Below are 13,240 nucleotides of genomic sequence, written 5' to 3'. Positions count from 1 at the left end.
TCTGCCAGCACCCTGTTTAGGGAAGACTCCTCAGCTGCCAATCAGGAGCTTCTTCTTTTCTCAGTGACATTTTCTGGTCACTTTACGGGCTGCTGTATAGCATTTTGCTGCTCTCTTTCTGGAACTCTGAGTTATTGTGGTTCATTTCATTAATCTGTATCTTTCTCTGCCCTTTTTTAATAGCCACCCTTTCCCTATTTGCTGAAGTTTTTATTCCTGGCCTGCAGCATGCATGCTCTGTCTGCTTCAAACTTGCTGTCCTCTGGGTGCTTTATAACATTGCATTTGCTTATTAATAGTCCATTCATTTCGACAATTTTTTTATTGACTAACCCTACATGATAAACTCTGTTCTAGGCCATGGGGATACAAAGATGCATCAGATAAGGTTCTACTTCCTAGAAGAGCTCCCAAGCTAGTTGGGAAAGACACATTAGTTTCAATATAATATATAGTAAACAGATGTATTCACAGGCAGTGTTGCAATCAGAAGAGCATATAACAGCCAATAAATCCAGCCCCTATCTCCTGAGTGAGTGCTTCTCCCAAATTTTGTAGAATAAATATGACTAATCCAGGTAATGAGAAAAATTTTTTCTATTGGACTCTCAATTTCTGAAGGACATGGACATATATTCTCAGAGTCCAATACAATGCTTTCTATTCACCAAATGATCATGGAATGAATGGCTACAGCTATATATTCTTTTTTTTCCCCACATGATAATACATTTTATTGCCCCAGGAGAACTATTAGTACTAGATAGCCTAACCAGACTATCTGGACCTCTACCCAGAGCTCAAATGGTACATCTACCGGGGACTAGTCTATCCCAGCATTTACTGCAGCTCAAGTAAATTTTGCAACTATTAGAACTAGATGGCCTGGTTCACAGAACTCCTGTAGGACTAGAGAACACATAACCATGGCAAAACAAAAGGGTCTCAACTTGGACTGGTCACAAGTGCCCTCTACACTCCTATGAGTGGAAACAGCCCAGCAGGTCAGGACAACAGCAAACTCAATCTGAATGAGCGGCAATCAAGGCCCCTGTGGTATGCTGGCAGGGTGAAAAGGGGCCTAAATGAGCTACTGGTTGTGGAAGAGAATCAGGCAGCCAGAGGGAGAGAAGTACCAGAGGAAAAGCTGGGCTCCCAGGAAGCAGCACACACAGGCCAGGTGGAAGCCAGCTGCAGGCAGAGAAGGAAGCAGGCCCTCACTCCTATATGATGTTTTTTGTGTGTGTCTTCAAGTATAAAGAGGTCACTTGCACAGTTGATACAAATAAGATAAAGCTGTGTTCAGAATTCTGCTGATTGTTTTTGTTCCTTGAACTGGAATGGGGTTTAGCAACCACTAACCCACTCTATCTCCATGTCTCAAGCATTTTCAGTACAAGGACCATGGTTTAAAACAACTTCATATTTCAATGTCTAGTTTTAATTTTCCAGCTAAAGACTTATATCTTCCCCTAGTAAACATCCATTTTCTGGGGAAAAATGGATATTCTTATGTTATTAGGTTATTAGAATATTCTTAACTCTTTTGTCATCTTTCTTCTGCTACAATAATGTTGCAACATCATGAGTTCATGATTACAGGAAGTGATCGTATTTTATGTTACTATGTGATTTAGAGCAACCCAGGTACAGATAAAGTTCAGTGTGTTCTTAGCATTTGATTATTTCCATTCCCACATTGAGAAAATATGGATCCATAAACTTACAGACATGCTTCCAGACTTATCAAGAACTAAGCACAGAATTCTTTCACTGATCCTCAACAATGAGAACACAGGTGGAGGAGGTGGTGCTGCCATGGGTGTAGTGTTTTTAAAATCCTCAGAATTGCTGATTACCTCCCAGGTACTTCTAAAATTGCACTTAATGTTTTGTAAACTTGGAGCTTCTTGGTTATGGTTTTCTGCATTACAAAACTCCAACACCTAAAAGATTAATGAAATAAAAAAATAATTTACTATTATTATATGCACTAAAAAAGTCTAATTTCAAAACTGGAAAAAATTTAAAATATGTTCTGCAAATACACTTTTACTGAATAAAATGTAATTAATGAGAATCAAGTAGTTTTACCACAATAGTGATAATGATAACAGGTTATACTATTTGTGTGCTTACCATGCACCAGCCAATGTTCAAAGAACTCTATGTTATTATATTTAAGCCTGACTTCACCTGGACATATAATTTAAAATAGGGTATGTGGGGCAGGGAATGTAGTTCAATGGATAGAGTGCTCATCTAACATGCATAAGGCCTTGGGTTTGACACCCAGAACCACAAAATAATAAAAATAAAAATGAATAAAATTAGAAATGCCCTTTGATTATAAATTCTGAAAATCATGATTGGCATACTTACAGAATCAATGCTTTGCATGAACATTATGGATGCTTTTTCTGTTTGAACTTTATTAGGGAAGAATTGACAGTCCTTTCCATACAATTTTGTTGTAGAATTAATTTTGCAAAAGTTCTCTGTACAACTGCCTCCTTGACACTTATAAACTCTATTTTTGCCAGTGATACCTGTGGAACACCTGAAAAATATGTGACAGTTAATTTTGAGGCATTTTAGTTATTACTGTTTGCACTTGTGTGACAAGTTCCTCTCCCCAGGTGGACATGTATCATTGATTGGGCACCCAGTTTTAAGTGGATTCCCCAACCACTTTATTTTCTTGATCTTAGAATCAAGCAGATAGTCTTTAATTAACTGTGATGCTAGATTGACATTCTAAAATGACCTCTATTCATTTCCAAGAAGTTACTAATTGGCTTCTTAGAGCATTTGGTTTCTTATTTAGCCCACATTTAGCAGTACTTTTGTTTACTTTATACAAACAGAAATAATTTTGATCAATTTTGTAGTTAGTCCACTATGTAGTGTACAATTTTAGTTTAAATGAGTTCTAGCCATTGTGGTAGACAGGTGTAAAATACACCAAAATGCCAATCAAATAATTGCCATCAAAGTTATGTGTATTTTAAATAGAAAACCAACTGCACTAAGATATATTTCCATAAAAAGAGTCAGTTCTGTAATATAGCACCTGTTATTTGCAAAAATGAGAAAAAAATGAATAATTGTGGTTTGAAAGAAGGAAAAAAACAGTTAAAAGTCTGAGGTCATTAGGAGAATATAAGTATCCATGCCTTGTTGCTTCAATTTTCTTTGATGTGCTGTTGTAGAAAGGCTTCTCTTCATTGTACTCATCAAACACTCCCCAGCGGAGATGAGCCCACTCATGGACAAACAATCTACCTGTAGGAAATTATTTCAAATGCATGATCATAATTCAGGTGAAAAATTTTGTATCTCAAAAATTTTAAGAAGATCTTTCCATTACAACATATATTTTTATTGAGGATTTCCATAACTCCTAATATTTTTGTTTATAAAAGACCCAGTGGTATTAAATGACTATACTGTTAAATAGTATATTATCTTTTTATTCTACAACATGTTAAATCAATGAAGCATCTATGGAGCATATGCTATCATCAAAGTAGACAAATATTTGGGGTTTGGTAGCTTGGGAGCAAAAGATATTACATAATATAATGATTTATGGTTCTCTAAACTTCAACTCTACCAACAGTACAATCAGATATATGATAATTAGTTTGTATTAAGATACCATATGATATAATCTGGAAATTTTGTCTAAAAATGCTCTTGAGAGAGTGGTAATGAAAAAACTTGGAAACAGTATTATAGACCACAGAGAATTCTGGGGGTGTCAAAGTGAAGTGATACATTTATGATACATGTAAGCACTAATTATATAAAACAATTATTATTTTTATTTATATACATTAAATGAAATATTGAGTATTTAAAAAATAAAACCTCAAAAAATTAAGGACCTAAAAAATGAAAAGTATAGACCTCAAAATATGGTTCTGGACCAGTAGCATCAACATCACTGGGGAGCTTGTTGGAAAAGCAGAATCTCATTCTACTCATTCTACTAAACCTACTAAATCAAAGTCTGGATTTTAACAATATCCCTAAATTATTGTTTATGCAATAAACTTTAAAATTTAAAACTTTATGATTTTCTGGGGAAATGAGACCTGGCTCGTGGGAGTAGAATTATAACCTTCAGTGTGGGAGGGAAAAGCCCTCATATCAAGTCCTACTACAGGATTTTGGTGAATTTTAAGAAAATTTAAAACTCCCTGCATCTGTGACTATCTTCTAAAAAATTCCACCCTCAGCCTTCTACCCTCCTCAAGTTGCTCTACGTACCATCCACACCTTAAAAACAGTCCTTCTGACTTAGGATTCCATTGCCAGTGACATGTGTCATTTCAGCTTTCATTGTTCTTATTTCTAATAGAATTTCTCTCTCTCTCTTCTTCCCCATGTGTGTGTATACACATTTGCACTTTCAATATCTGTGTGGCAGCCACCAGCCACACTGAGTTAGTTGCTGCCTGGTTGGTCCAAATGATCTTTCTATACACTATACTTTCGTAGTTGTTAATGAAATTATGTAGATTTTGAAGGCTCTCTTCCTCATCCTATTTTTCCAAAAGCCTTGTTGTTTTTAGGGCAAGGTTTGGAGAATGTGAATTTTATTTTACAAACACATACATCAAATGACATAACAAACTCCTGTCTAAGAGGAAGGGTGGAACTGTCAATAATAGAATAGATCTAAATTATGGGATATGAGGAAAGATCAAGAACTGAGATGGGGACACTGGATGTAAAAATTGGAAGTCTTTTCTATGACCAGTATAAGGTGGACATGAATTTGGGTGATAAAACAAAAAAGGTAGTGATTTATCATATATAAATAAAAAATTAATTAACAAACGGCAGTTAGTGACTTCAATGAGTTTGTTCACTCCAGGCGTCTGATAATTGATGGGAGTAAGGAAAGTGGCTAGAGATTCTTGACAAAAATGGTAGAAGCTTTGAAATAGCTACTATGGGAAATGAGAAAGGTAACTGAGAAGAGCCAAGTAAGAATACTGTTAAATAGACTTGAGAGCATAACTGAGCTTAGAAACTGTGTGTTTGTAATGATGCCAGTTAGTGTTATGTATTCCTTAAACAGTCTGGGAAACAGGTAACAGGAGCCAAAAAGAGACAGACAAGAGCATATAGTGCAGGAGATGGAAGTTAAGGATAAGAGTGGCTGGGGGATTGAGCTATTTGTATTTGTGGCTCAAGTGACTAGATTTGCTGAACCTGTCAGGGTAGAAAGAAATTACACTTATGATGGTGTGATATTTTGGGGAACCAATGAGAGCAATTCTTGTCAGGATAATGTGTGGAAGAGAGGTAAGATTGGGATGGAGGGGATGATAGAGCTTTCAAGGTTGGACAGAGGAACTGGTCCAGGTATTGATAACTATCTCTGGCTGTGTTGGCAGAAACAGAGACTAATGAACTTTCACTGAACAGGCAATGGGAGAGGCAATTATAGGGTATGGGGTTACATGAAAGTTTTCACTGAATAGTGACATGAGAACTGAACTCTCATTTAATAGTGATTTTCATTTTTGTCTGGAAAATAATTGCTTTCATTCATCTGAATAAATAATCTTAACATTTAGAATGAATTAGATGAAATTTCCATTTTAATAGGCCCAAATGATTAACTATAAACAATTTCATTTGATACAAGCAAGTAGTTTAAATAATTTCAGCAACTAATAGCCTATGAAATTTTCTCTTGAAATAAACAAATGGGACTTAAACTAAAAAGTTTTTTCTAAGCAAGAGAAACAATAAGAGAGGTAAATAGGGAGCCTACATCCTGGGAACAAATCTTTACTCCTCACACTTCAGATAGAGCCCTAATATCCAGAGTATACAAAGAACTCAAAAAAATTAAACAATAAGATAACAAATAACCCAATCAACAAATGGGCCAAGGACCTGAACATACACTTCTCAGAGGAGGACATACAATCAATCAACAAGTACATGAAAAAATGCTCACCATCTCTAACAGTCAGAGAAATGCAAATCAAAACCACCCTAAGATACCATCTCACTCCAGTAAGATTGGCAGCCATTATGAAGTCAAACAACAACAAGTGCTGGCGAGGATGTGGGGAAAAGGGTACACTTGTACATTGCTGGTGGGACTGCAAATTGGTGCGGCCAATTTGGAAAGCAGTATGGAGATTCCTGGGAAAGCTGGGAATGGAGCCACCATTTGACCCAGCTATTGCCCTTCTCGGACTATTCCCTGAATAACTTAAAAGAGCGTACCATAGGGATACTGCCATATCGATGTTCATAGCAGCACAATTCACAATAGCCAGACTGTGGAACCAACCTAGATGCCCTTCAATAGATGAATGGATAAAAAAAATGTGGCATTTATACACAATGGAGTATTATGCAGCACTAAAAAATGACAAAATCATAGAATTTGCAGGGAAATGGATGGCAGTAGAGCAGATTATGCTAAGTGAAGCTAGCCAATCCCTAAAAAACAAATGCCAAATGTCTTCTTTGATATAAGGAGAGCAACTAAGAACAGAGCAGGGAGGAAGAGCATGAGGAAAAGATTAACATTAAACAGAGACGAGAAGTGGGAGGGAAAGGGGGAAAGAAGGGAAATTGCATGGAAATGGAAGGAGACCCTCATTGTTATACAAAATTACATATAAGAGGTTGTGAGGGGAAACGGGAAAAATACAAGGTAGAGAATTGAATTACAGCAGATGGGGTAGAGAGAGAAGATGGGAGGGGAGGGGAGGGGGGATAGTAGAGGATAGGAAAGGTAGCAGAATATAACAGTCACTAATATGGCATTATGTAAAAATGTGGATGTGTAACCGATGTGATTCTGCAATCTGTATTTGGGGTAAAAATGGGAGTTCATAACCCACTTGAATCAAATGTATGAAAGATGATATGTCATGAGCTTTGTAATGTTTTGAACAACCAATAAAAAAAAAAGAAATTTTCTCTTGATCAGTAACTGGCATCAGGGTTCTCTCCATCTGGTTTTCATGGAATTTACATGTGATTGGTTAACAGATGTGGAGAACTAGAAAACTGAAATCTAAAAACTGTGCCTTAGAAAACATTTGTTAATTCTGCTGTCAAAATCTCTGAAACATATTGACACTAGATTGTATAACTTTACATGGATTATCTAGATTGTGGTTCACAAAAATTCTATAAGGTAGAAACTCAACTGGTCACCATTTTGCCAGGAATAAGCACAGACAGGGTGGGTCACTTGTTTAACATACACCTGGCAAAAAACAAAAACAAAAGACAGAGGAGCCAGGATTTGAACCCAAAGACTTTGGCTCCAAGATCTGTCCACTAAATCTGGGAACAGAAATGCTTACTTAAAATGAGTGGTTTTAGCCAAATTTCCTACCTGATGGTCCGTATTCATTTTGTTTTTTTCCCAGTACAAAGTCAGGGGTGAAATGAATGTACTCTGCTTTCTCTCCACATTCTGTGAACTGCCTGGTGTAGGGTTCATCTCTGCCTGGGAGGGCTGGTGCTGCAACTCTAACATCAGCCTGAGAATGTTTCAAAAGATCATTAAAACATGAAGAACACAAATGATAATATTTAGTTAGAAAGACTCTGGAACAATCAATTTGTGGTAAAATTGGGAAGCATCTGAAAATATACTTTGTTTTTGTTAGAGAAGATTTTGACACTTACTTGTTCATAGCTCTCATGTTTTGGCCTCTTGTATTCAGGACTTCCTTCCCAATTCTTAGGAATTAATATAGAAACATTTTTGAAAAAAAGTCTTTTCTGTGTGGCTTCAAATAAATAGGTAGATGCTGTAGTGACCATGTCCTATTTCAAAGAAAAACAATATGTGAGTATTGCTGAGCAAGAATGTACTGACAGAGCAGGACTTATCTCTGACATCCCTCTCTTGTACCTTTCAACACAAAAGCACTTGTCCGATGAACATTGTCTCTAACCACTGTTCCATTTCTGCAACCTGTCAAACTCAGACTAATGCTTTGTCCTATACATTGAAAGTGTTCTCAGTCTTCTGTTCTCTTACCCCAAAAGACAATTGCTTATGCTTGGTGTTTAGAGGAAATGATTAATTTGAATATGCACCTGGACTTTAGAGTAATTTTCTTTGTCTCAGTACTGTTGTTAGTACTTTCTGGTTCACAGGTTTTGGTTGATTTATGTAATACTCTGAAGTTTAATTACCTCATCTCTTTAACGAACCTTTGCTACACACCTATCTTGATGGTTGTCATAAAGATGGGATGAATTAGAAAATATTCTGCCCATAAGCAGTCTTAAACTGTTTGATATCATTACTAAAAATCCGAGACAAGAACATCTTTAACGGATGAAGCTGAGGAGGACAGTCTGTAGGAATTGGTATGGGGCAGGTTTCCTTCCCTACCATATCCATGGGGAAGCAACATGGTTGGGTGTCAATGGATGGGGTTACAGAGAAACCCACAGTAGTGGTAAATTTTTGATTGTGGAACTGTGGTTCTTCCACCAACCTGAAAATAATATCACCTAATATTTAGTAACATGATCCCAAATTTACAATGCTTAATAAGACAAATTGCCTCTCCACAGAGGGGAAATCAATGGGTAAAATACATTTATGGTGATTAATTCGACATGACCAAGCCCCTGAATAATTGTAAAATCCTGAGTAATGAATGGTAATGGCAACTTCTTTATCAGCTCTAAGGACCTCCATTCTCACTGTCATTTTTTTCAGGACAGGTTCCTCTGTGATTCATCCTCCTTTACCATAAGCCTACAAAAGAACTGTTGTTCAGGAATTCAAGGGCTCCTTCCTGGCTTTCTTATGTAAGAGAGTCCAATGTGTTGACTCACCTGTACTGTAAGAAGTCAGCAACCTGATTGTTTCAGAACCATAGGATCAGTCAGAAGGCCAGAGTTCAGAGAACTGAAGGCCCAGTGGACTGGCTAAGAATTAGGAAAACAGGCTTTGGAGAGCTGAAGAGTAGGTGCTGACCTAATTCAGATGAAAGAATTGTCTGTGTTTCCTAAGGATGCTTCTCTTCATTTGTCGCCCCACCCCCACCTCACTTTTTTAGTGGGTGGTGTGATATTTAGGTCTCAGCAGGTTGTCACATTCTGTTCAAATGATGGTTCTCTTTTCATATGGGAAGAAAGTATATTTGTTGGTTCAAATTGAGTTATGGATTGAACAGCATTGCTGTGTATGATTGTGTGAGTCAGGAATTACATAGCTCTAAGGGATTGTGTTTACTTTGGAGTTTCAATGGCCCAAGTGGGCTGTTTTGAATAGTGGTGGACTCTGAGGTTATGGAGGGGAACACTTGCCACCCCCTGGGGTATCCTGAACTAGCTCGTAATTGTTCCCTAAGATTTGGAAGCAGGAGCCCCATAATATTCCTTCTAAATTCTTTCTCAGAGTTCCTACAATAATCTCGTGTTTGCAGAAGTAATTACTCTCACACCAAGAATAAATATTAAAACACAGAAAAAGGAAACTTGAAAATTGAACATCTCAAATATCCCTAATAATGGGTTTAAGACCACATTGGTTTATAAGACTTTAGGAAAGAACATGTTGGTTTGAGTTTTTGCCATCCTATTCAAGCCAGAACTCAAAAACAGGTCTATCAGTCTTCAAAGCTCATGAGCAGGATCTCAGTTCTGATTATATTTAGTGTGACCTGGGAAAAATTTTCTATCTTTTCTGAACACCAGATTTCTTTTCTGTGTAATGTGGATGATAGTATTTCACTCAGTAACTGGATGATCTAAAAATAAGAACTTTGTAGAAAGCTAAGAAAATGCAAGAACCATTGTGAAATCTAGGCATGTCTGCAAGGACTTTAATTTACCATTTAGTTTTCAAAAGAGGACCATGTTAAGAAACTTTTTAAACTCATCAAAGCATTCTATCAAATACTGATTTCTTAGTTCAGAAATGTTTAAAATTGAATGTACAGTTTAGCTCTGTACACTAAGACCTTACAATTAAGGTTTATTTGTGCTATCTGCTCTTCCAACCCATATTTTCAACTAAAAGGAATTTTTATCTTTTCTGGAATTCACCAGGTACCAATAAACAAACACCTGTATGCTGCAACAAAATTTATAGGGAATGAACAATAAATAGTAGCCACGGAATCACCAAAGAAGACTTTTAAAGATGAAAATGAGGACACAGTCCTGGAAATGAATACAAGGAATGAGTACATGTAGAAGTCAGAGAAAGAGAGAAACAAGTCACATCACCTGTAAGCCCAATCTCTATATTATGTGGTATTTTATGGTTGATAGAAAGTTTAGAAAATTGCTATCCTTCATTTAAGATTGGGATCTGTCTCTTCTGTTTGCACTCAGCTAGTGGATTCATATCCTTTACACATTGAGGACTCTCAAATTTTTAGCTGCACACAAATTTTAACCATAAATTCAGTTTTCTGCCTTCTCCACTTGGATGTCTGATAAACATCTTAATTTCACAATGCTCTAAACTAACTCCAGATCTCCCTATTGCTGACCATTCTCCACTAACAGTTGTTCCTTCCTAACTGATGATAGTTCATCCTTCCTAGTGTTTAGACGAAAGTCTAGAACCTTTCTTGAGTATTACTTTCCTTCCTAAATTCCCCTATCCCACACTCATCTAAACCATCAGGAAATATTGTACATTTTACACTCAGACTATGTTCAGAATCACACACATTAACTATCTCTATCACAATATCTCTTTCCTTGTCACCATCACTGATCACCTGCCACAGCTTCCTACTTGGGTCCTTCTATACCTCTGTGATATATCAGAATTTACACAGGATGAGTGACAAGTGCCAATCCGTCACCATTTCCATCACCCCACAGTCAGAGCTATCTTAGAACATTTAGGAGAATGCCAACTCCTCTGCTCAAACTTTCCTGTTGATTCACATCTCAGAGTAGTTACCAGAGTCTTTCCAGTGGTCTGGGCTCTGTTTCATCTCCAGTTTCAGCTAGCTACACCCTTCCTCCTATTCATCCACATCTTTTCCTTGGTCACAGCAAGCATACTGTCACCTCCATGCTGTGCCCAATCCACAGGTTGTCAGTGGGCTCTTCCCTCACTCACCTCCATCTCTGCTGAGATGCCACCTCATCACTGAAGTCTTCCATGATGATCATACATGAAACTAACATGCTCCCCTGATTCCAGTCCCATCCACACTCTGTACTCCCTCTCCTGATTTGGTGTATTCTGAGCAACCTGCTAACATCTGACCTGCTGATTTACTCATTTTTATTAATTAGATCTCAGAAAAGAATACACACTCCATGAGACCAGGGGCCTTTTCCTTTCATTCACTGCTCTTTCCTCTAGCATACCATGAGTTAAACACTTATTTAAAAAGAGATAAGTACAACTACTGATTTACAGAGGAGGACACTGAGGATCAGGGAGGCCCTGTGCCTTATTGTAGGTGTTGTGGTAAGATTGGGAAGAACCCCATCTAGAACCTCCACCTTTCTCTGCACATCCCAACATTCCCCACTGCACCATACTGCTTTTGACCTTCATGGAGCATTCAGAGTTTCTGTAACAATTATTCACCATTAACATTTTTTCTTTTCCATAATTCAAACAGAAGAAATTCCATCTATCTTACCTTTAGTTGTTCAATTAGTTTTCCATCTTCTGGCACACCAGGATCTATAGCAATGACCAGGTCTTCATAACCATTGTCATTCAGCCTCACAAGGGAAGTGTTTGACCTCTGCAGCAGGAATAGGACTAAGAGGGAGACCAAACCTCTGAATAACCCCATTGTTCCTCCCTGGTTCTTCAAAAGGTTTCTTTCATCTTGTGTCTCTCCATCTATATATACCTCTAAAAATTATCAGTGTTGACTTACTCTGGGATGTTGACTGTTTAAAGGTCAATATTACATATATGGGAGAATATTTGACATCAGTTTACGCAACAGTTTTATTGTATGTTACTGTAAAAGTGATCAAGAATCATAATAGAAATCAGATCTTTCTATAAAGTGCACTGCCAATTTTCCTTTAAGATATATTTTTATTCTCCCTAATTTTGGTTAATTTCTTAAATATAGACATAGACTATATTTTATGTGGAGTGGAGTGTGAAAATTCATAAAAATTTTCAGTAAAAGGAGCAGACACTGAAATACTAATGCTGCTCTTCAGTATTACAGAGCAACTGAATTATTTAGGTTATTTATCATCAAGGAATAATAGTGTAAATAATGGAAGAAAATATAAGATCACTAAATATAAATAACCACAAATTAGTAAAATACATTTGAAATCCAAATTAAAGAACTTGAATTTTAATTATAAAGACTTTTATAATTAAAGATTTGATAAAGTGAAGTTATTAGCCTGAAATTTAAAAATCCTGTCCAGTAAAGAATGAAAAGAATTTGTTTTGATCCAAGCATACAAAAAAGACCTGGTTCTTTGCTGATTACTTAATTACAGGGAAAATAATATTAATTATAAATATTTATTTATTCTTTACCAAAGGTGCAGATTCATTCTCTTCATCCTCATGACAATTCTCTAAAGTAAATATATACACTATCTTATGTATGGAGAATCTGAGGCGTATAGAGTTTAAAACTTGTTAAGATCACACAGCCAGTGAATTTCAGAAGCAGGATCTAAACCTGGCATTCTTATACCATTAATCACTCCATAATGAGGCAATGTAGTTTTATGAGGCAAATAATACAGTAATTTTTTTTTAAATAGGAGAAAAGAGGTCAGGTTAGGAGTTATGATGATAAATCCAGAAGTCTTGTCCTAAAGTAGAAGGAGCTAGAATATATCAGAACCCGCAAAAAGACTGAAATAGACTACCTTCAATAGTTCAGATACAGGATACTATGTTGGATTGTTGGTCACATTCCCAAGATAGAGGCTTTGTCATGTATGCCCAGACTTTTACTTCTCAGGTGGCTCCTGTGCCCTCCTTCCATCCCCTTGGGAATCTGGCAGGATAATTTTACATTCATAGAATTACTGTGTTGTAGAAGATTCTGGTCAGAGCTGTTGCAGTGGCAACTCCAGGGAAACTTTGAAGTAGGTAGAGGATGGGGTATTAACAAATACATCTTATGCATTCTTTCCCTGGTCCTTTCCTGAGCTGCCTTCCAATTATTCCACAAATCTCTCTCAACTTACTTCAAGCAAACCAGGTTCATTCTGAGCCTCAGGAGTTGGTGCTTAGGAAATTGTTTCC

The 13,240-nt window shown here is 36.8% G+C and overlaps 1 protein-coding gene across 2 annotated transcripts in view; it reads right to left on the bottom strand.

Moving 5' to 3' along the window:
- The window catches only part of LOC124091907 (calcium-activated chloride channel regulator 4-like), a 31,017-nt gene extending 19,219 nt beyond the window's left edge, over positions 1 to 11,798 (bottom strand). For both annotated transcript variants that reach the window (XM_058579025.1, XM_046443137.2), the window contains exons 1-6: positions 11,640 to 11,798; positions 7,684 to 7,824; positions 7,388 to 7,535; positions 3,177 to 3,285; positions 2,383 to 2,560; positions 1,728 to 1,946 (exon numbers count right to left, since the gene is read on the bottom strand). In XM_058579025.1, the coding sequence (XP_058435008.1) occupies positions 1,728 to 1,946; positions 2,383 to 2,560; positions 3,177 to 3,285; positions 7,388 to 7,535; positions 7,684 to 7,824; positions 11,640 to 11,798 (954 nt within the window). The remainder of the gene's footprint in view (positions 1 to 1,727; positions 1,947 to 2,382; positions 2,561 to 3,176; positions 3,286 to 7,387; positions 7,536 to 7,683; positions 7,825 to 11,639) is intronic.
- Positions 11,799 to 13,240: the final 1,442 nt, after the last annotated feature.

The sequence above is a fragment of the Marmota monax genome, unplaced genomic scaffold (assembly GCF_021218885.2).
Source record: "Marmota monax isolate L192 unplaced genomic scaffold, Marmota_monax_Labrador192_F-V1.1 WCK01_AAM20220418_F8-fsc00046, whole genome shotgun sequence".
Lineage (NCBI taxonomy): Eukaryota > Metazoa > Chordata > Mammalia > Rodentia > Sciuridae > Marmota > Marmota monax.
Note: the sequence above shows the minus strand (reverse complement) of the source record. Positions and strands in the feature narration are given on the sequence as shown.